Here is a 22745-nt window from a genome sequence, read left to right on the forward strand (position 1 = left end):
ATCTAATTTGGGATGCCTTTTGATAAAAATGGAGCAATGATGAGCTGGCTGTGACTTGCAAACCTTAGGTGAAATAGCAAGATTGTAAAAATAAAAAAACGAGTAAACTCCAACGCAGTGTATAATATATAAACTGTACAATGACTACCTGATCTTCTTCAAACAGGACCCGTCGTAGTCTGTTTAGGTTTATTTTGTTCATCAGATTTCCACCATCACAATATTCCATGACAATGTAAAGATAATTAATTTCTGGAAAATATAATAAAACCACCTGTAGAACAATAGTTGTGTTTATGTACTGTACATATTGACATACTGGAGTTTATTTTTAAACCAACGGATTTTATAGAGAATTTAAAACTATTGCAAAATATTCAAAAAGTGCTGCTCTATAAAAAAAAATCTCCATCCTTCCTACACTTGCAACTTTTATATTGCAATTCAGTTTTTTTAATTCACTAGAATTCTGTGTTTAAAAAAAAATTACCCCATTATGTATTGTTGGCTCTATAGACTATTTGGGAGTTTAATAAATCCTGAAGGAAATACAACTGGGTTACAATTTGACAAGATTAACTGGATACTTCAAGGTGGATTTATCTTTTTAATTTTCTCATTATTTATAAAGCTAATCAGACCGGATTCCTGCGTCTCATGGAGCCAGCAAACTGGATTAGGGAGCCAATTGGCATTAATTGGTTATAGTGCTTGGTATGTCCTTTCAATGCGTCAATAATCAATATGCATCAAGCAAGTATCAACGATAATAAAATAGATATATTACACCAATGAATGCCTCCTGTTTTGCATCATTTGACACCGGTGCTTCTAACATTCAAGAATTTAAGCTTTCTAACCAATCTCTGACCTATCAGGCTTTCTATTCAAAGGAACACTTACTTACATGTTATAAATAAATACATATATTTGTAACCCTGGAGTGTTCCATTGTTATTTTAGATTATTTCCCCTCTTCCAGCAGCAAGACAATATCCTTGTTGTAACTCCATCCCCAAGTAATCCTCACTATGGAAGATCTCCTGAGCCAATTCAACACAAGTGACAATTCTACTTTAAACAATACCTTCAAATGCAGTGAAGAACGTTACAATGTTTGGGTGCTTCATCTTAGACAGTAGAGTGACTTCCTTGTGAGATGCTATCTTTTCTTGTAGTGGCATCTAAAGCAGGAATTGGATTCAAATAAAACAAACAAATCAGTTTATACCCTCTAATATGAGTAATACAGGGGAAAACAGATTCATATCAATGGGAGGTGTGTTTACACTTCTTGTTAGTGAGTGCAGTACTAAAAAGTGTGTACAAATGGGTGTTTCGCTTATCACCTTGAGCAAAAATGATACACAACCATTTAGTTAAATTAACAGTTTGTACAGTAAGCTGTGAAAGGCAAAAACGTTAGTCCATGCTTTTATGATAGTTAGAAATTGTATTTTAATTAATAAATGTCATTTTATCTTGACAATTCCTGCATCCCTTTCTCCTTTGGATATCCAAGCCTGAATAGGCATCTGGGGCACATTCTACAAAGCCGGATACGGCTCCACACTTATGAGTTTTACTTTTTTTTAATTCATTAATTTAGAATTTTTGTACATTGGATCAGTATGAACATCCCGAGACATGTCATGACTGGAGTGTACCATTACATGTACTTAATTTCTATTGGCCCACGTCATAGTGGAATTCCTTATGATTTGGGGGTTATAGAAAACCTTATCAGACTGTTTGATTTTGTTATAATTACCCGCCAAATTCAATCCGGCAAATTTGTCATTTGGACCTAAATTCGCCATTAAGAACTCGCGGTGAGCACAGAGAATGCTTTGACAGCTGGGGCTCTACCATTTTCATGTGCTTGCAGGGTTGTATTAAGCACTGAGCAATGTTTGTGTGTTTGAATGTTAGGATGTTTTTGTATGGCGTATGCATGTTTTTGTATGGCGTATGCATGCGTGAATGTAGGAGTGTGTTGGAATTTGAATGCAAGCATGCATTTATGTGTAGTGTTGGTTTTTGAATGCAATTAAGAACCTCCACTTTAGCTTCCTGTCAATCAACTCTATAAGTTCAGCCATTTTTTACATAGTACATGGCGGGAGAGTTCACTATCTGGTTGTGACCGGTGGATTATATAATGCAAGGGCACTGTCTGTCTAGCATTGATGTGATTGGGGGATGTGAGGGCATTATCTGGCTGGAACTGATGTGCACTTGGAGGTTGAGGGAGCTATATAGTTATCTTTTCTCTGAAAAAGGCAGTGTTTACATTGAAAAGCCTGCAGGAACAGGCTATATACACCAGAACCACTACATTAAGCTGTAGTGGTTTTGGTGAATATAGTGTTCCTTTAACCCATTAAGGACCAAACCTCTGGAATAAAATGGAATCATGACATGTCACACATGTCATGTGTCCTTAAGGGGTTAAGAATTTTATTTTTATCGTTAACGTTTTTAGCTGGTGCCTAGATTCAAAGCAAAATGTTTAAGCCCTGGTTTAAATAAAGCAATAAGAAGGATTCACAGGCACTCCAAATGTGAAAGCCGCAGGCAGATTTATTGTCACAAAATGAGCAGCAATGTTTTGACCCAACAATAGGTCTAACAATAACGATTTCCTTGTGAAGAATAACAACCATCATGAGAACTGGAATAGTTTCCTTAGTGATGGTAAGTTCTATCATATTTGGCCTCTACGACCAATGGTGTTGTTCTTTCTTGGAGAGGAAGAATATATTTCCTAGCGAAAGTTTTATATAAAAAAAAAGTTCAGCTGCCTCAGTCAATAAAAGCAGGAGTATGGGTAACCTTTCCCCTCCCATTTTAAAGGTGGTAGGTAGAAGCCATTTATCTGATTTTATGATCATGGAGGAATTGTTAAGAACTTAAGAACATCCAAGGCCTGTCCTACATGGGACCTTAGGTTCTGGAGTTTTCTGGCCTTTCGGGGCAAGACAAAATTGAGATGTCCCCACTTGCCACTCTCCTTCTATGTAGTCTTTCTGGTGTTCTGTCTATGTCTCGGTCTCTCATCTATGTGAGTAAGATAGGTGATAAGTTCATCCAATGCCTCTGGCAGATCCCTAGCAGCTAGGTCATCTAAGAGGGTATCGGATAAACTGTTAAGAAACATGTCCAGGGGGGGCGTGGCTTGGAAGCCGTCGGAGATGGACGCTTAACTTCGGAGCTCCGACCCGCGCAGCATTATAAGCAGCACTAAACGCAGCAATACTCTCCCGATGGGGCGCACCAAACGGGCAGACACCCACCAGACCCCCAGGAGACCGCTGAACAGCCCGCACGCCGGTTCCCTGGACGGCTACTTACAAACACCGAGCAGCCAGCCACGCGGAGCACAAGGCCCCAAGATGGCCGACAGCCAGCACTCACCGCCGGAGACGGAACCCCATGCCCTATCCCTAGCGGACATAAGAGCAGATATCAGGGCCCTTACTGCAACCATGAAGGACGACCTCAAAAGCACCTCAGACACGCTCCATGAAGCAATTAGAGCGGAGGTCGCCATTTTGGGAAGCGAACTGGCAGCACATGGCAGCCGCATTCAGACCCTGGAGGCCTCAGAACAGGCAATGTCTAGCCGCATAGAGGCTAACAACCTAGCAATTACCCGACAGGGGACTATCCTGCTGCACCTTAGAAGACAAGCCGAGGACCTGGATAACAGAGGGCGCAGATCTAATATACGAGTGCGCAACCTCCCTGAATCCAACGGAGAAGAAGACGTAGAGGCTGTACTTACCGCTCTCTTCAAAGGTATATTAGGCCCAGATGCACCACAACACATCCACTTCGACAGAGCTCACAGGGCCACAAGACCGAGAAACGTCGACAATTCCCCAAGAGACATTATTTGCTGCCTGCGTGAATTTAAACTAAAAGAACTAATAATGTCCAAGGCCCGCTCCAAACAGTCCTGGCCGTTTCAAGGCTCGGAAGTGGCCCTCTACCAGGACCTGTCACCCCTCACTCTTGAGGCCCGCAAGGCACTCCGGCCGGTAACCCAACTTCTGAGGAGCCGCAACATCCCCTATAAGTGGGGCTTCCCCTTTAGCTTACTGGCCCGCCAAGATAACGAATGGATCCCGGTCCGGTGGCCTGAAGAAGTGCCGATATTCCTGAGGCGACTAGGCCTGCCGCCCACGGAGGTTGAAGACTGGATCCTGCGTCCGACAGAACCACGCCCTGGCCCGATGGCACAAAGACTTGCACGACGCCGCAGAGAAGACTCGCCGCACAGACCGCCGGCGCACCGGCCACGCAACCCGGCCCAGCAGGCTGACTAACGGTTTGGCACTAAGGCGGACGTTTTGACATCTCCCCCGGCTGGTAGGACCGAGGCATCCCTGCGACTGAGATCGTAACAGCTAAGTACATTTATATTATTGCTCTGACACGTATTGACTTTGACCCGGGACTAATGACTTTAATCGCCTAAACCACACACTAGTGATGATGGCATAGACTGAATCCATGAGGACTGACGCCACCCACCCGACGCCATCTCCCCTACCTGACGAGGTCAGGAGTGCCTACGCACCACTGGGACATTGACAACTTGGCTCTATTGTTTAGAGAGGGAGGGATCCTAGACGCTCCTTGGGAGGGGGGGAGAGAGTTGGGAAATGGGACCTTGCCGCTTTATACTGTAGTGCCGCTACACCCGAACCACCGCTAACCCAAGGACACAGCCTGATGCTACTCCAGGCTCTACTAGAGGACTGGGAATGTGGGGGAGGGGGATCAGGGTAATGCTGAATGTTGGAGGGGGGAAAATGCTTGTGGCGGGTGGGCGAGGGTGGGAGAGGATGAAAATGCATATTGATGGGACAGGTAGATGTACGATATAGGGCCCACCGAGCACTGTACTCAACACAGGAAGGTCACGAGGTCACCGGATAGGACAGGTACCATAGATGGAGTGACCATACCCAGTGACGCCCCGGACACACACCCTGGACCTAGCCTAGACGCCTCAGCCAACCCCACACTTAACGCAGATTATCCCACACTCTAGACCGCACTCGCACTGCAGAGACAGGCACCCAAGAATCACGCCCACTATCACCGACCGACGCCTGGACGGCACGTCCCCACCACCAAGACGGCGACGAACTATAACGACCTGTGCTTAGCCTCACTTAACTTGACTGACTCTGACTCACCCGATGCCACTCGAGAGCCGACTGGTTATGAGCCCCAGCGGAACCCGGACCACCAGACGGGGGGGACTCTACAGACGCAATTTTAGATAGTGCTGATATAGACCCGGAGGGAGAGTACATAACCGCCAGTAACAACAGCAACAAAGTGCACACAAGACGCTATGCTTTCAGCGGGACAGGTCATCCACCTGAGACTTCCAGACACGCCCTTGCACCACTTCGACCTGGCATAGGCCACGACCCGAACTAAGCCCGTGTAAACCAGAACCACTGAGGGGGCCACAGCCGCGGCTACTCCGGTATATACCGTGTAGTGGTACGGCTCTGGACACCCACCCAGTTACACGGGACCTCATTATATACAGGAGGGTACACCAACACCCACCACATAAGTTGGTATACACACACACGGACACACCCCACATAACAGCCGCGCACACACTCTCACCACCACACTAATCACCCACACACACTTCAGGGGACAACCAACACAAGTAGGCACACAAGCACCTACGGAGACACACCCCACAAACGGCTTACGTCTGTGACGCGGTGTCACGAGGGACTTCATACCCACAGCGCTCTAACTCATCGCTGGACGCCCCGGGGGGTGCTCACCTGGCCCCCCGCCCCCCCCCCCCCTTTTTTTTTCCTGCCTCTCTCTCTCCTCTTTGTGCCCTCCCTCCTTTCCTTTGCTCCAGCTCTCTCACCCCGCCGCCCTACGGCAGTTGATCCGGCAGGCCCCGGCCCCGTTCCCGCACACAAGAGGTGAAGACCCCTGGCTGGAGGTAGGGATTAGACCGCACGCAGCTGACCGACGAGTGAGACACGGCAATGGCCTACTCCCCGGCACCCCTGATCATTACGACTCAGAACTGCAGGGGCCTTAACACCCCTGAAAAGAGATCGCACCTCTTAAGAACCCTCAAGAGACACCACGTTTCGTTCGCTCTCCTGCAGGAGACGCACCTGAGAGAGGAGGCAAACTCGCTACTCAAAAACCGACATTACCCACTAAATTACTATAGCAATCACCCCACAATGCGAAAAACAGGGACAGCTATCCTGATCGCAGCTAACCTCCAGTTCGTGCCCACGGACCATCAGTCGGACGGTAACGGCAGATACGTCTTCGTCAAAGGAATCCTAGCGGGAAGGACGTATACAATAGCAAACATCTACACCCCGAACTCAGGACAAGCCAGCTTCCTCCGTAGGACATTGAGAAAGTTAGCCAATTTCACAGAGGGAGTACTGATAATGGGAGGCGACCTAAATGTCCCACTAGACCCTCTGGTCGATACATCCATGGGACGGAGTTGTGTCCCCGACTCGGCCCTGCAAACTATTCGAAGATCCCTCAGAACACTTCGCCTGACAGACGCATGGAGGGCACTCCATCCTGCGGACCGGGACTACACCTATTACTCCACGCTACACCATAGATATTCCCGGATCGACTACATATGCATACAGCAGGAAGGACTCACATTCCTCCGAAAGGCAAGCATCCATTCGACTCCCTGGTCGGACCACAGTGAAGTGAGGGTGGAACTAGAGTCACCTCTATATCGCCCGGCTAGGATGACTTGGAGACTCAACGACACCTTACTCCAAGATATACCGTCGAGAACATTGATAGCCGACCACATTCGTCGATACTTCGAAGAGAACTCCACAGAAGACGTTTCAGACATGACCATTTGGGAGGCGCACAAAAGTGTTCTGAGGGGCCACCTCATCAGATTGGCCACACAAAAAAAGAAGGAGGCAGGCGCACAGATTAAAGACCTCACCAAGCAGATAGCGGACCTGGAACAGTTACATAAAAGAACCCAACACGACCCAACTTACCGTGAGCTGACCCTGAAAAGAAAACAACTCACAGACACCCTGGAACGCAACCACATGAGACAGGTGCAACGCTCAAAAGCATTCTTTTACACGCACGCTAACAAGGGGGGCAAACTTCTCGCTCAGATGCTCAGGGGCCCGCAGAAACAGGCGCAAGTTCACACCCTGCGCACTAGACAGGGTAAGCTTACACAATTCCCAGATGACATTGCAAACGAATTCCGGATGTACTACTCACAACTATACAACATCCCTGACACAGATGGTGACACCAACACCGCACAGAAGAGAATCGAAACCACGAGATACCTACAAGGGTTCAATCCGGACGCCCTCACCCCGGAAGAAGCGGATGGACTTGAAGCACCTATCACTGAAGGTGAACTTAAGCTGGCCCTAAAATCGGCCAAAAACGGTAAGACGCCGGGCCCGGACGGGTTCCCGGTGGAATACTACAGAAAGTTTAGCGACGACCTACTTCCAAGATTGGTGAAGGCCCTTAACAACCTACGTGATGGAGCTCCCTTTCACAAGGAGTCCCTGGCAGCGACGATCACAGTGATACCTAAACCAGGGAAGAACACGGAACAGGTGGGTAACTACCGCCCAATCTCCCTCATCAACACCGACATAAAACTCTTCTCGAAGATCCTCTCCCTCCGTCTGCAGGCCTTCATGCCTAGACTGGTCCACCCTGATCAGACAGGCTTCATCCCGGGCAGGGAAGCCAGAGATAGTACGCTCCGGCTCTTCATGCTACAACACCTGGCGAAACACCAGAAGAAAAAGCTACTGTTACTATCCACGGATGCCGAAAAAGCATTCGACAGGGTGGACTGGCACTTCATGATGGAGACGCTGAGGAGGGTCGGTGTTGGGGAGGGAATGATGACCTGGATCCAGACGCTGTACCATCAACCAAATGCCAGAGTCAGAGTAAATGGAGCCCTCACGGACAGTTTCGAGATTCGAAACGGAACCAGGCAAGGGTGTCCACTCTCGCCACTCTTGTTCGCGCTCACCCTGGAACCGTTCCTTGATAAAATCCGCAACAACCCCCGGATCCTGGGCCTTACACATAAGACACAGGAACACAAAGTAGCCGCCTACGCGGACGATATGCTGTTCTTCTTAGCCGAACCCCTTGAGTCGCTCCCACTACTCATGAGTGAATTCCGGACATATGGAGCACTATCGGGACTTAAGCTCAACCAGCCTAAATGCGAGGTCTTGAATGTGACGGTCAGGGGAGAGGAATGCGCCACCCTGCAACACCGGTATCCGTTCCACTGGTGCACGGAATATATGACATATCTCGGGCTCCGGGTTACACCTGAAGCTAGAGATATATATGCACAAAACTACGCACCCCTCCTGACAGACATCCTCAACGACCTTAAGAGATGGAACTTCAACCATATCTCCTGGCAAGGTCGTATAGCAGTCATTAAAATGAACATCCTACCGAGGATATTATACAAGTTCCACACCATACCTCGCACAATCCCACCGGTATTCTTTAAAACCCTCCGTTCGGCGTTCCTCAGATATATTTGGAAGGGAGAGAGAGCCAGGATCAAACACGACACACTTAGCCTTCCCAAACCGTGGGGAGGACTGGCCCTGCCGAACCTCCACAAGTATTACCAAGCCACGATTCTACAACGCATCAGGGAATTGCACTTGGCGTCCCCTCAAAAACGGTGGACCTCCTTAGGCCGGGAACTGGCGAACAACCACCTACACCTCTTCCTATGGTACAAGGAAGCGGACGCCAAGAAGGACCTCGGGGAGGACTCGCCAATCACCCAGACCCTTAAGACGTGGACCCGACTGAGACAAACTTCCTACATCTCACCTACCCCGAGCCCCCTGATCCCCATTGCCCATAACACATACATTGGCGATGGAATACCGCCACCAGCATGGCCGCTATCGAACCACGACGGGTTCATACCGCTACATATGGCGGTCACAGACAGGGGGATGAAGACGCTACAGGACCTATCGGAAGTAGAGAGACCCACGTTGATGCACCAATTTCATTATGCCCAACTCAAACACTTCTATTACAACTTGCCGCATAGAAATAGACTGCACAGAGACCTATCGTGGTTTGAACAATTATGCTTCCAGACACCCGAGGCGGAGGGAACAGTCTCCACAATGTACCAGCGACTGGCGACAGGCGAGAGGGAGAGGAAAGATACCTTCAAGAGGCGCTGGGAAGACGCACTAGACAAAGAATACACAGAAAGTCAATGGGAGCAAATACTATTACTACAACATAAGAGCTCCTCTAGCTCACAATACCAGGAGACGAACTACAAATTACTATCCCACTGGTACCGCACCCCATCTCTGTTACACCGAATCAGCCCGGAAATTCCAAACACATGCTGGAGATGCGGGACCGAGACCGGGACCCTCCAGCATATCTGGTGGGACTGCGACGGTATTAAGCCATACTGGGTGAATGTTGGGGACGAAATACAAAAGATACTGGGCGATCCTCCAAACCTGACGGCAGACCTAGCCTTACTGCACCACTCAGATAAATCACTCTCAGTTTACAAAAAATCGATCCTTCGACACCTCTTGAACGCGGCGAAGACACTGATACCACTGCTCTGGAAGAAGACACACCCGCCGACGATCGAACAATGGAGACGTAAAGTGGATGATATTCAAAAAGCCGAATCCGCAATAGCAAACCTGCTAGGCAAACAAGAAAAGCACGCGGAACAATGGGGACCCTGGTTCTTCTACCGCTCGCGAAATGCAGATGACGACTAAGAGGGATGTGGGAGTGCGGGACCTGGGCTTGCCTGACACGACCTCCCTATTTCCACACTGATCTGCCAATTCCTCACCCAGGGGCCGGGGGACAGGTGGGCAGGGACCCCGGTGGGACCCGAGCGGGGGACTCACCACGGTTGGGAGCGATTATTTGAGGGACGGGGATGAGGGAACGCCATCAGCGCACAGAGTAACCAGCCTTGCATGCAATGCGCGTAGGGAGATAGCCACTATCTTATAACATAGAATACATATGCACTAGTAATCGATACTACACGGGAGAGACTGACACCACACTGAGCCACACAGGAGGGGGCAGGCGGATGGGGGGACGAGGAAAGATGCTCATAGAACACACACCACACCTACCACCACACGCACATACCAGCACCTATGACCACCAGAATAGGCACCCACACACACACCTGAAACAAGATTAGCCCAGAGATGACTCCCCAGGCACTGGGTACCTTAGCAGACAGATGGACAGCGGGAACATACTGACTATGAACCACAGTGAAAGCATGACCCGACAGCTACCACCTAGACAGCTGGCACAGATAGGGGAACAAGGGGACCATTGACGCTACTCTAGCCCTGATCCATGCACTGGATACCCTGGTACCAGCAGAACACGAGAACGCACCACTGGTGAGACATATCAACTTCCTAACGCAGAGACACTTCATGGCACCACATAATGCCCGCTGACGGCTAACGGGGAGGGGGGGGGGGGGGGGCGGACGCCTCTTGCACCCCAGGGAACACATGGTAATAAGACCATGACAGCTAACCCCTGACCCCGCCTAGTGGTAATCTACGTCATGTATTGCTACTCCCACCACGATTGCAACCTGAAACCTACCCACCCAAGCTCAAGTAGGGATGTATTGACCCATACCCGAAGTGCTGGACCCACCCTTCAAGCCCCGAACCACGTCATACGCCTAACACCATTAGACCCATGTGTAAGCTATGGCTGGATAGACCGCTAAACTGACACCCAGAGCTTATACCTCTCGACATACATCCTTCTGAAAAGCAAGGGATACTACACTCATTTGCCCCACTTGACACTTCCAAAGGTTCTCCACGGGAAGTGAGTGGCTGCCCACGGGGGGCGGGGGGTGGGGGGGGGGTTGACAGGGGGGGGGTATGGAGGGAAAGAAAACAGAGAACAGAATGTTAATATGTTGGCAGTTAGAAACGAGATGCTCATGTTAAGAGGCGACCTGCGTGTCGCTTTAATTGAAATGATTACTCACAGTTCTTACATACTATCGCTGTTATACTGATAGCCGGGACCTGCGTGTCCCAACTGATGTTTACTTACAGTTGACTGATTGAACTTAACTCCTCAATAAACACATATTTACAAAAAAAAAAAAGAAACATGTCCAAAGATGCACAGTTGTTCCAACGTGCCTCTGCTGCTAGAGAACACCTTGGCTTTCCTACCCGGTGGATCAAATGCTCTCCTGAAAGCAGCAATAAATTACCCATAGTCATAAATCAGGGCATTATCATTCTCCCACAATGGATTTGCCTAAACAAGTGCCCAATCAGGCAGAAATGATATTATGAATCCGATTTTCGCACTATCAATGGGATAAGACCTAGGGCATAACTGAAACAGGAATTTGACTTGATTGATAAACCCTGCAAATCCTCCAGTTATATAGAGACAGAGAAAGGTTTCTATTAGATCCTTAGAGTGGCCAGATATAAAGGGAAAATAAAGGGAAAATTGGAATGTCAGAACAAGGGAAGCCAGTAAATCACAAAAACAAGAATCAGAGCAGAGTCAAGGGAACCAGAGAAGTCAGGAGAAGCTGGGTCAATACCAAAATATACTACAAACAGACAGAGGTACGCACTATTGGGACACTAGAAACCTAAGAACCACAACAGGGCACTATGCTTTGGGCTGAGTGAGCTTGTATAAGTTTACAGGCGTGTTTGGTGTAACGTGAGAATACGTTGGTATCTAGCGTTTAGAGCCCCTCTGACGTCATGACACCGGCTCGCGTCCCCTTCATCATAAAAAGTAGCGTGCGCATAGTGGCAGATGTCCAGGATGCTGTCTGGACCGTCAGGCAGTCTGCCGTATCAGAGCAACAGTTGATCGGCGGACCGCCAAGGTAAGGGACCTTACAAGCTATGGTTGAGGTATGGGTATTGAGTATTATTGAGGGATATGACTGAGGCTTGGATTTGTGAGGGGAGTATGGGGATGAGAAAAGAGATTGGCGGTGATGGGAGGAGTATGGGGATGGGGTAGTGTGATTGGGGTTAGGGATAGTGAAGAGAGTATGGAGATGGGGTATTGTGATTGAGGCTGGGGATGGTGAGGGGAGTATGGAATTGAGATAAGGGGATTAATCCTAGGGAAATGTAACTGTTTATAGGAATGGGAGTAAAGTGTTTCTAAGGGGCGTGATAGGGATTAAAGGAATGGGTAATGAGATGTGAGTGAAGGGGTCAATGTGGGCCTCTAAGTCTAGAGCCAAAGATTTAAAAGTGGAGGAGTCACCAGCTGAATGTACCTGCTGTTTACACTGGTTTCTATGGAGTCTGTCTCACTTTAAATTAAGACAGCACTGTCACCATCTGAGATCTTTGTAGCATTCGCAAAGACCCGGCATTAATATCGATGCTGGTGGTCTGGTGGCCGAGTAAGGTAAGATTTACTTACCTGAAAACTTTCCCTCGCGAGCGCGGCCATCTTCCTCAGGCAAGTCCTCTTCAGCATGCGTGAGAGTATATCACTGAGGTCTATGGAGGATCCAGCGAGACCGCGGGATCCTCCATAGACAGAACCAAAGAAAAAAAATCAAGTGAATATTAATTTGTGCATATGCATCCTGCTGGATACATTCGGTCCAAGATTTTATTAAAACCAGTGTTTTGTGAATATTCTAAGCCCTATAATTTGTAAAGGATTCAGATGAAAAAGCATTGATTTTAATCTGGACATTGACTGCTGCGCATTGCTGGGACCTACCGAATTGTAACTGTATATGGCAATAGTAAATATGAAAATTGCCAATCTTTTTGGAATTTGGTAATTTTCAACGGATTTTGTCCATCTGGACAAAATACAGAGTTTAGTGAATAATCCTGTTAGATAAATCTCCTCCATATTTCTGTTTCTCTCCCTCCAATGTCGTGTGTACCCTGGTTGTAACTGGATTACACTGGATGATGACATCAATTGCTAAATCTGTGTTATACTTTTAAAAGAAAACAGAACATCACATAACGAGAAACATTAACACAAGACATAGGTGATTTCCAGAGGGGCCATTTCCAGAGAAATGATTGGAATTCTACATTCCAAGCCTTGCTATCTGACTTACGGGCATAGTATAAATAAGGAGCTTGCCTGAGCAGGGCCCTCACAACCTCAGGTTCAGACTTGTCTTTACTTTGACATCTTATCCACCGATTAGACAAAAGTATGTGATTGCTGGAATCATCAGATAAACTGAAAAGTAACTAAACACATTAAGAAAACGCTGTTAAAAACAAAACATGGTACACAGAGTGCCTCTATCGTGACTGCTAAAAAGAATAAAAAAAAAAAATGGAACTTAAAAATATAATTAAACCAATATATTAACCAGTACTCTTCTCTTTAAATCATACTCCTACACATCTTGTCCTCACTCCTCACAACTGTACTATGAACCCAAAATGTGTAAGAGACACAAATGGACTTGCATTATGGATTGTGCACATTGAAGATTTACAGGGCTATTCATTAAAGTGTGAATTGTTGAAAATCCAATATAAACTTCAAATTCTCACTTGGGGAATTTTTCCAAAATGGCTCTTGTGGCATAAAATGGCAATTCACTCTGAAATTCTGACAATGTTGATGAATACCTCTGTGAGAATAAAGGAAACTGCAGATGTGGACACGTTACTCATTAAGATACCTAAAGGAGTATCAACCATACCTAACTAACTGGATTCGACATCTTTATTGTTCTTCCTAAATTAACCATTTGTTATTGAGTAAAGTCATTTTTACTTCAATTCACAATGAATGAATTGTCCTTTATAGAATCCTGTTATTGAACAGGTTACGTGGGAACTGGCTCTACTGGCCTTTAAATATTTGTATAATATCAAAATTTGCACATTTAGAGTCACGTGTCTCGAACACTTTTTGTTTTGGTATAAGTGTCCTGTAAAGGAATTCAAATATTTATGACTGTCAAAAACACACTCCGGGTTAATTACTAAATTAAGAATTGTTGGGAATTTATAGTGAATTTCAAGTTTACAGCTAAAATAGCAGCATTGGAAAAAATTCCCCAAGCCAGCTACGTTTCTAGTTTGCTGTTTTTGACCTCCAGAAGAAAATATTACTTTTTATATTCTATAATCTAAGTTATAATCTAACTTGAAGGCTAATCTTGGCTGGACCCTAATGATCTCAAACACTGCCAAGGCCAATAATGACTTTCTAGAAAAGAGGTAGGCAGCCTTCAGCACTCCAGATGTTGTGGACTACATCTCCACTGATGCTTTGCCAGCATTGTGGCTGTACTGGAATAGGATTCATCTACAACGACCACCTTGAAGCCTTGCCAAAGCTGGTGAATTTACCCATCCTGGCCAAAATCTTTTACTAAAAAAAAAAAAGAAAAATTTTTTTTTTCTGTAGTTTATAAGTTTGGTTAACAGGTATAGTATAGCGAAAGGTATTTTAAAATAGTTTTTATTAAACACACACAGCAGCTGTGGGGCAGGGTTTATGCATAATTATTTTCCATTAATAATAAACATGTTTCTTACCTTTGATAGGTTTACTTCCTTGATTACACATTGGGCATGATCTGATTTTTGTTTCGCAAGAAACGCTTTGCCAAACGCACCTTCTCCAATCATACGAATAATCTCATATTTATCCATTCTGTTAAACCTTTAAAAATAGATAGGGAATAAATTAAAGATTAACAATGGGATATCACGTGTTTCTGAAAGTAGCACAACGATTTAATATATATATATTTTGATAAAAATATCCTTTGTAGTCAAAGGTTTGTTTGTGTCTGGGATCTTTTAATAGCCATTATCTTCTAGGTCTAGGGTAAGCAGCAGCACAGGACAAACTCCAACTCTGAGTTTAAGCTTTTATCTACTTTAATACTTCAGCAAGTGAAAATAAAACAAACAAAGTCATTGCACTTTCTTGAGCTCTAACTATATACAGCATTCACTATCTAGGGTCGCGTGGCTTTTCCACTATACAACAAACACAAAAATGCAGTAAACAAAAGTAACATAGCATCAAAGAAACCTCCGTTTGTAGCAATCCAGTTCGCTTGGCTGGAATTATCAGACCCTGAGTGAACGGACTCAGGCTGGTCATATATATTTTATTACAATTTTATCTCAAACTATTTCTGGTGAGACCAAACACAAGGTTTTTTTTTAAATTTCCACTTTTTGTAAAATGAAGAAAGAAGACACTCTTCACACATAAAACACTTCTCAGAGGGGATATGATAACAGTATACAAATTTTTCCAGGGCAAATACAAACCATTGTGTGGAAATCTATTCACAAGCCGTACTTTACATAGGACACAAGGTCATGTGTTTAGACTCGAAGAAAGAAGATTTCGTCTAAGGCAAAGAAAATTTTTTTTCTGTAAGAACTATAAGGCTGTGGAATTCTCTGCCTGAAGAAGTGGTTTTATCAGAGTCTATACAGATGTTCAAACAGCAACTAGATGCATACTTGCAAAAACAGAATATTCAAGGATATAATCTTTCAATGTAGGGTAATAGCTTCTTGATCCAAGGATAAGTCTGACTGCCATTCTGGGGTCAAGAAGGATTTTTTTCCTAGTTTGTTGCAAAATTGCAAGTGCTTCAAACTGGGATTTTTTTGCCTTCTTTTGGATCAAAAGCAAAAAATGTGAAGAAGGCTGAAAATGACGGACGCAAATCTCTTTTCAGCTATGTAACTTCAGCAAGATAAAGTGCTTTAGGGGTCTGGAGTGTTCCTTTAACTGTAAACTACAACTAGAAAGACTGGTTTAAACTTATGTTTATGTTCTGTGAGTATAGTCAGTCCCTGCAGTCTTTATGCTGTAAACACGGTCTTTTTAGAGAAAATGCAGTGTTTACATTGCTCTCTAGGGAGAACTCCAGTGGCCACTCCTCAGATGGTAAATGAGACACAATGAGGGCAGGGGACGTAAAGTCACATGGAGGAGCTGGGGGGTAAATGAGACACATGGAGGAGCTGGGGATAAATGAGACACATGGAGGGGGCTGGTAAATGAGACCCATGGAGGGTGCTGCTAAATGAGACCCATGGAGGGGGTGGGAGAGAAAATGAGACCCATGGAAGGGCTGGGAGAGAAAATGAGACCCATGGAGGGGCTGATGAGGGTAAGTGATACACATGAAGGAGCTGTGGAGGGAATGAAAGACCTGATGGTGTAAAAGAGACACATGGTGGGGCTGAGGGAGTAAAAGAGACACATGGTGGTACTGGGTGTGTAGAGACACATGCTGGAGAGTGGATACCAGCTACCAACGCATCGCCAGGTTGGACTATTCTCCAGCTAAACTACATTGATTATTCCCTAATACGCCTGACACTTGGTGGAAATTAACTCAACAGGGAGCGTCTCTGGCCCACACTTGGTGGCACTGCCCTCAGATTCAAAAATTTTGGTCCAACATAGCAAAAATGATCAAAGCGGTGACAGATCTATCTACCCCTCACACCTCAGACATTCCTATTTTTGATGCTTCCACATCCCCTAATCAAGCTGCAACTTCATCTCCGCTGCTAGCGCACTCATACCCATGAAGTGGAAACACCCCAACGCTCCCTCCATCAGGGAATGGATTGCAAAGGTAGACGCAATCAAAAAAATTTAAGAAATACCCACTATACAAGGCCACATGGGTACCATGGATACAGTTCATGAAGGACAAGTAACTGACCCCCATTTCATGCAACCCCCTGCAGGCATATACACATAGACGGAACCGCCTCCCCTACCTGTACACGTTATTATCACGACACACTAGGATGTCAAACCAACAACCATTACAAAGACCAAGAGATAACACTGTGTGTAATGTTGAAAGTATCCAGTGAAATGTATGGTACAATGAGGTATTTTTTGTCCACCTTCCCCTTGTACCCCATTGTTGAAAATACAATAAAAAGTTTTAAAAAAAAACACTACAAAAATAAAAAAAAAGAGCCACATGGCGCGGCTGGGGGTGAAGAGACACATGGTGGGGCTCGTGGTGAAGACACAGAGTGAGGAATGAGAAACACTGTGTGGCTTATGTATGGCTTAGCATGCCTCTGCACACACTTGTGTGTATCGCTTGACCTTCTTTGTGTCTCTCACAATCCCCTCTTTCCCCCTTTCAAGTCTCAATCTCCTTACCCCTTTTGTGTCTCTTATGCCCTTTTTGTGTTTTGTGCCCAACTCATGTGTCTCTTACATCACTTTTCTTTGTATTACCACCCCTTCTGTGTCATTCTTTGACCATTTTTATATATTTTTCTCTACTCTTTTGTGTCTCTTTCACCCTTTTGTACTGTATCCCCACTTTTGTGTATATTAATCCCCTTTTGCCTCTAAACCCCCTTTTGTTTCTCTTACTCCCTTTCTCGGAGTTACAGGCAGAGCTGTCTGGGCACACTGGGGTGTTGCCCGGGGGCCCCAAGAATATAGGGGCCCCATAGGATCACCTACTTTTCAGTATATTCCGGGAGATTTATTTAGAACCTTCAAGCCCTCTTTATTAAAATGTTATGGTGGACTAATCACCTCAGTATAAGCTGCTATTTCTGCTGTACAGCACAATTTGTAATATTTAAACACTGATTTCATTGGAGGTATCAAATATAAGCTTAATTTTATCGATCATTTACATTTTTATTCCTGTGCGTGGTTGTGTAGGAAGGGCCCCAGTGCACTGCTTTGACCCGGGGTCTGTAATGCTTTTAAGATGGCCCTGGTCACAGGAGGGGGTGTTCTATCTACCCCCTCTCCTGTCTGTAATGCAGAGCAGACGGTTGTTACCCAAAACCTCACCCAGTTTGGTATGTGTGATAAACTCTCCTTTTCCTGTGAGTTTGCCACAAGTTTTTGGAGAGGCCTGTTTGCCAGCCTCCTACCCTGTGACTATGGCCCCCGCAAAAGACCTGGCTAAAATACTTTAAAAGGCTCTGTTCATGTGAAGTATGTGCTTTTGTACTCCAGACAGAGAGACCGACCGTTAGCACTAATTCTCTGGAACTGTTTTGGGCATAGGACCATGTGCACGGTCGGTCAAAAATGAAACTTCCAGGAATTTCCTGAACCCCTGCTCTGATCTGGGTGATTTTTGGATTTATGGGGATATGTTGTGTTTTTGGGGTACTTATGAGACTTTATAAAATATGTGGTTTTTCTGCCTGGAGATAATTGAGTTACATACTGTACTTTATTCAATTATCTCCCATGCAGAGTCGAGCGACTGTGTGCTGTGTGTACATTTAATTACTGTTCTGATTGGTTTGTAAGATTTGTACCCCTGTCCCCCACAAGGTCCATGTGGGCGTATACCTTGATTGGGGACTTGAATAAAAGGCCAGCTGTGGCTTCCATGAAACACACTTGTTTTACCCTTTATGAAGTCTAGGCTCATGTTTGTGGGATTGGAGAACTACATTCACTCTGGGGATTGCTATATCACAATACTCCTCTGAGTATAATCACTAAGCTCAAGTAAGAGCTGTTGCTTCTACGCTCTCTGGACTAGGAGAGGTCTATCTACTGGAAGCTGGATCCTGCTCTTGGGTCCAGGGTGGGTGGAGGACTGCAAGACCCCAACCAAACTGCAGCGGTTCGTGGGGTTTACGGTGGTTATGGTGTTCCAGTGGAGTGCTGATGGTACTCGCAAGTACTATGAAGCAGCGATTGACGGAGGTACCCGGTCGGGGTGCCAGGCGGTCCGTCACAGTATGCCCTTAGTGATAGTTGCTCTTTAAAGTCTACATGGTTAATTTTAGCTTACTGTTGTGACAATACTGTTGAAGAATATGTCTAAGTTCGCTCTTTTTGTTACTCAAACTACTGTAGGTTTCCTTATTCAGAATTTTGATAATAACCCGATAAGTCAGGTATTATTTTTATGAAACCTGTTGAAGGGAGTTAAAGGTGTCAAATGATAGTAGAGTATGACCCTTCTCTGTCTTTCAGCTCTGCCCGTGACCTTCTCCTGGTTGCTGCTTGCACACTTACTGCTAACTCACGCTTGCAGGACTTCATGCGGGTGGTTTCTTTCCTTTGAAACAGCCTGCCTACCACCATCAGACTCTCACTTAGTCTTCAATCATTTAAGAAGTACCTCAAAACCCATGTCTTCAGAAATGCTTAAGGCCTCCCATAGTAACCTCTATCTCACATACCTGTCTCTTGCTCTCTCCTAAAAGGCCACCCTCCACTCTCACCTTCAAGTCCTGCTACTTTCCCACCTTGTTCTCAATGCCCTTCCTATTATGTTTTTATACCCCACCTCCTCTGGACTGTAAGCTGGTTTGAGCAGGGTCCTCATAAACCTATTGTTCCTGTAACACTCTGTGATTGTCTCATTTTTTGTTAATTTTCACCTTTTATAACATTGCAAAGCGTTGAATACGTTGGCGCTATATAAATGCCAATAATAATATTAATATTTAGAGAGAAAACCAAATAGAAATAAAGGGTTAAAATAAAGTATTAGATAGTATCAGAATATGGCAAAAAAACTTTTTGTCTCTGTAGAGTTTAAAACTTTGGGTTAATTCACTAAACACCGACCTGTAGTGAATCGGAATCCTGACCACAAAATCTGACCTAAAATAGCCAACCTGTGACTATGTTTTCCAAATCAGCTATTATTGCCTAAACGTCACCATTTGGATCTCAATTCACTACAATTTGCAGTTTAATAAATGACGGTTTATGCCATTTCATTTGCCTGGAGATGGATCTCACTATAATACTCTTTAGCTGGAAAACTTTAACAAGTGAGTTATTTTTAAACTACATTTTGCAATTTTTTTTATGTCACAACACAGTTCACAGTTCATTAAACAACTCCAAGTTTAATCTATTTTAAGGGCAAATTATTAATTAAAAAACAAACAAACAAAAAATCCTTTACATTATGGTCTAGATAGAATCTAGATGCTATTACAGGAGACGACATCGTTATTACATCTTGTAATAGAAACTAATTCTGATGTAAACCAAGATTAGCACAACTTCAGCAAGCATAAAGTCACCTCTCTGCACTGTAGTGCCCTGCTGGTGAATTGCCTATGAAGTGGTTATTGTATTATTGATACATGTTACCAATCCCTCTAGGCAGCATCTCTGGACAGGAGACTGTTCAGTGCTGTTCTGAGGCTCCCACCTCCTAATCCTTATTCCTTTCTGCTATGGTTACAAGACGCACACAGCACAACAAATCATCCAACGTTCTCTCCCTTGTCCCCTGTCTCCCCCAAATTCTGATCCCCCACAATGCCAATCGCTCACTTTATAATCAGTAACAGACAGACAAATACACAGTTACTCACTGATTGCACTCAACCGTTTCTCTTCTATTGCTCCCAGGAAATCAGACACTGGGAGTGTCTCTCTGTGCATGAGCACAACCCTTCAACAAGTGAATCATGGGATTTGTAGTATGGCACATACCCATAGAGTTCCTATCCAGTAGGAGAACCCTGTCCTTTCTGAGGATAGGAAGTAGCTTGCTCGGTGTGAGTAAGCCATTTTCTATCTTCCAGAAGGACTTTTGTGCCCTCTAGTGGTCAGGTCCTGTTTTACGGCTTGGAACTCTCCAGTTTCCACTGAGACAGCTAGTTCCTATTCTGCTAAAGGACCCGTTTGCTCCTTAGTGGTGGTCAGATCCTGTTAAAGGATAGGAACTATCCAGCTCACACTGAGAAATCTATTTCCAATTCATTAAAAGGACCTTTATACCTTCAGCTAACAATGGTCCTTTACAATATAGAAAGAAGGGGTGAGTAAAATAAATAAACAGACCCACTAGCAGACCAGTACCCTTGAAGGAGCTGGTATATTCTTAATAGGTTAAAATGCCTTAATAAATTGAGAGCAAAAAGAAAATTAGAATTTTATTAATCTCTAATGAGGCAAAAAAGTAAATATAAATAAATTAGTGAAGTGACATTTTTTACATTTTTTTTTTCAAAAATCAGTGGTTAAAATACAGACTAGGACTGCTTATTATGTATAATGTTGCAAATTGTTGTTAGTCTGTGTCTGACATTGAATTGGATATTAATCTGGATATTGAATTGGATATTAATCAATACTCAATCTGGGGTTTGCTGCTAACTAACTTCTCCAAATATCCTTTTGCCTGTAAATACCTATTTATCATCCCCATGGGGTATATATATGTTCTGACTTCTATATGGGCAATTAGATACATCTCTATTTTAAGTCACTTATGACTTTATCTAATTTGATACTCTCCATCTTTCCCATAATTAAGCACTACCTAATATACCCCACATATTAATATCCAATTCAATGTCAGACACAGACTAACAACAATTTGCAACATTATACATAATAAGCAGTCCTAGTCTGTATTGTATTTACTTGGATATAATTGATACAGCGGTTGGTCCTATTTTAACCACTGATTTTTTTTTTCACTTTATTTATTTATCTTTACTTTTTACTTTTTTGCCTCATTAGGGATTATTAAAATTATAGTTTTCTTTTTGCTATCAATGTACTATGGCATTTTAACCTATTAAGAATAGAGCAGCTTCTTCAAGGGTACTGGTCTGCTAGTGGGTCTGTTTATTTATTTTACTCACCCCTTCCAGCCCTTCTTTCTATGTTTATTTTTTGGGTTATGCCCTGAGTATCCCACAACCATTACAACCCTGGTGGAAAGGGTTTTCCCACTCTTACCATCGTTGTACTTTTACAAGTTTAGTAATCGCTAGTTCTAAGGGACCTTCATAGCTCCAGCTCACATCGGTCCTTTCCAAGGATAGAGATTCCTAGTTCTTATGCTGCTAATGAATATTTATTGATTGCAAATTTCTCAGCAAATAAAGGGAATGATTTTAACTCATGTGAAGCACAGGACAACACTTACAGAGATCTGAGCTTGTTACACACATACACTTGCTGCAGCCTCTGCTGACTTGATGCTACTGTGTCTGGTACGGAGATCGAGATGCTCCCAACTTGGTAAAGCTGTAGCAGTGTGGAAAGTGGGGGACAATGCATACTGGGTGGAGAGGTCGGTGGTGACGGGGGCTAGGCGTCACTGGTACGTGGATTTGAAATAAATAAAGCTATGTAAAGCCATTGTTAAAGTTACTTTCTGAATTGTAGGGGGAAATCTGAAACATGATGCCTGTCTGTGCTTATTTGCATATCAAGTTAGGAACTCTAGGACAGTTATGGAAACATGGTTTCTCTGAATTTCTGTCCCCAAGGCAGACTTGAGAGAAGTAGGTAATGAATAACAGTACTAGAGAATAAGCCCCCAGCTCCTCTCCCGGGTAAACACTTAGTCGCTGAGGAGTTATACTGCCCAAAGCCCCTCCTTTGTCATTCCTCAGCTGCTGGGGAGAGAGCATACTTAGGCCCTTTCCATGGTGCACACACTGCTACTGGGAATAGAACCTGCTTAGCCCATCTCCCTAGTACACACTTGGCCGCTGGGGTGTGAGGCCACCTGCATCACCTCTCTGGAGCTCTTTCTGCTGCTTGGAAAATGGGTGGGCTGCACTATCTCCCAGACACTTACGCTGCTGCTGGGAAGATGTCAGGGAGGATGGGGCCCGCATGCCAGGAGGTTG

General features: G+C 44.7%; 1 protein-coding gene across 2 annotated transcripts in view; it reads right to left on the bottom strand.

Annotated features, from left to right (window-relative positions):
* The window catches only part of LOC134570875 (serine/threonine-protein kinase Nek5-like), an 89336-nt gene that overhangs the window by 24602 nt on the left and 41989 nt on the right, over positions 1 to 22745 (bottom strand). The window contains exons 1-4 of one of the 2 annotated variants that reach the window (XM_063428868.1): positions 20480 to 20540; positions 14670 to 14796; positions 1088 to 1184; positions 149 to 252 (exon numbers count right to left, since the gene is read on the bottom strand). In XM_063428868.1, the coding sequence (XP_063284938.1) occupies positions 149 to 252; positions 1088 to 1184; positions 14670 to 14796; positions 20480 to 20535 (384 nt within the window). In that variant the 5' untranslated portion in view covers positions 20536 to 20540. Of the gene's footprint in view, positions 1 to 148; positions 253 to 1087; positions 1185 to 14669; positions 14797 to 20479; positions 20541 to 22745 lie in introns of those variants that run through there. The other variant, XM_063428876.1, reaches the window with a different exon arrangement.

Source organism: Pelobates fuscus, chromosome 1 (genome assembly GCF_036172605.1).
Source record: "Pelobates fuscus isolate aPelFus1 chromosome 1, aPelFus1.pri, whole genome shotgun sequence".
Lineage (NCBI taxonomy): Eukaryota > Metazoa > Chordata > Amphibia > Anura > Pelobatidae > Pelobates > Pelobates fuscus.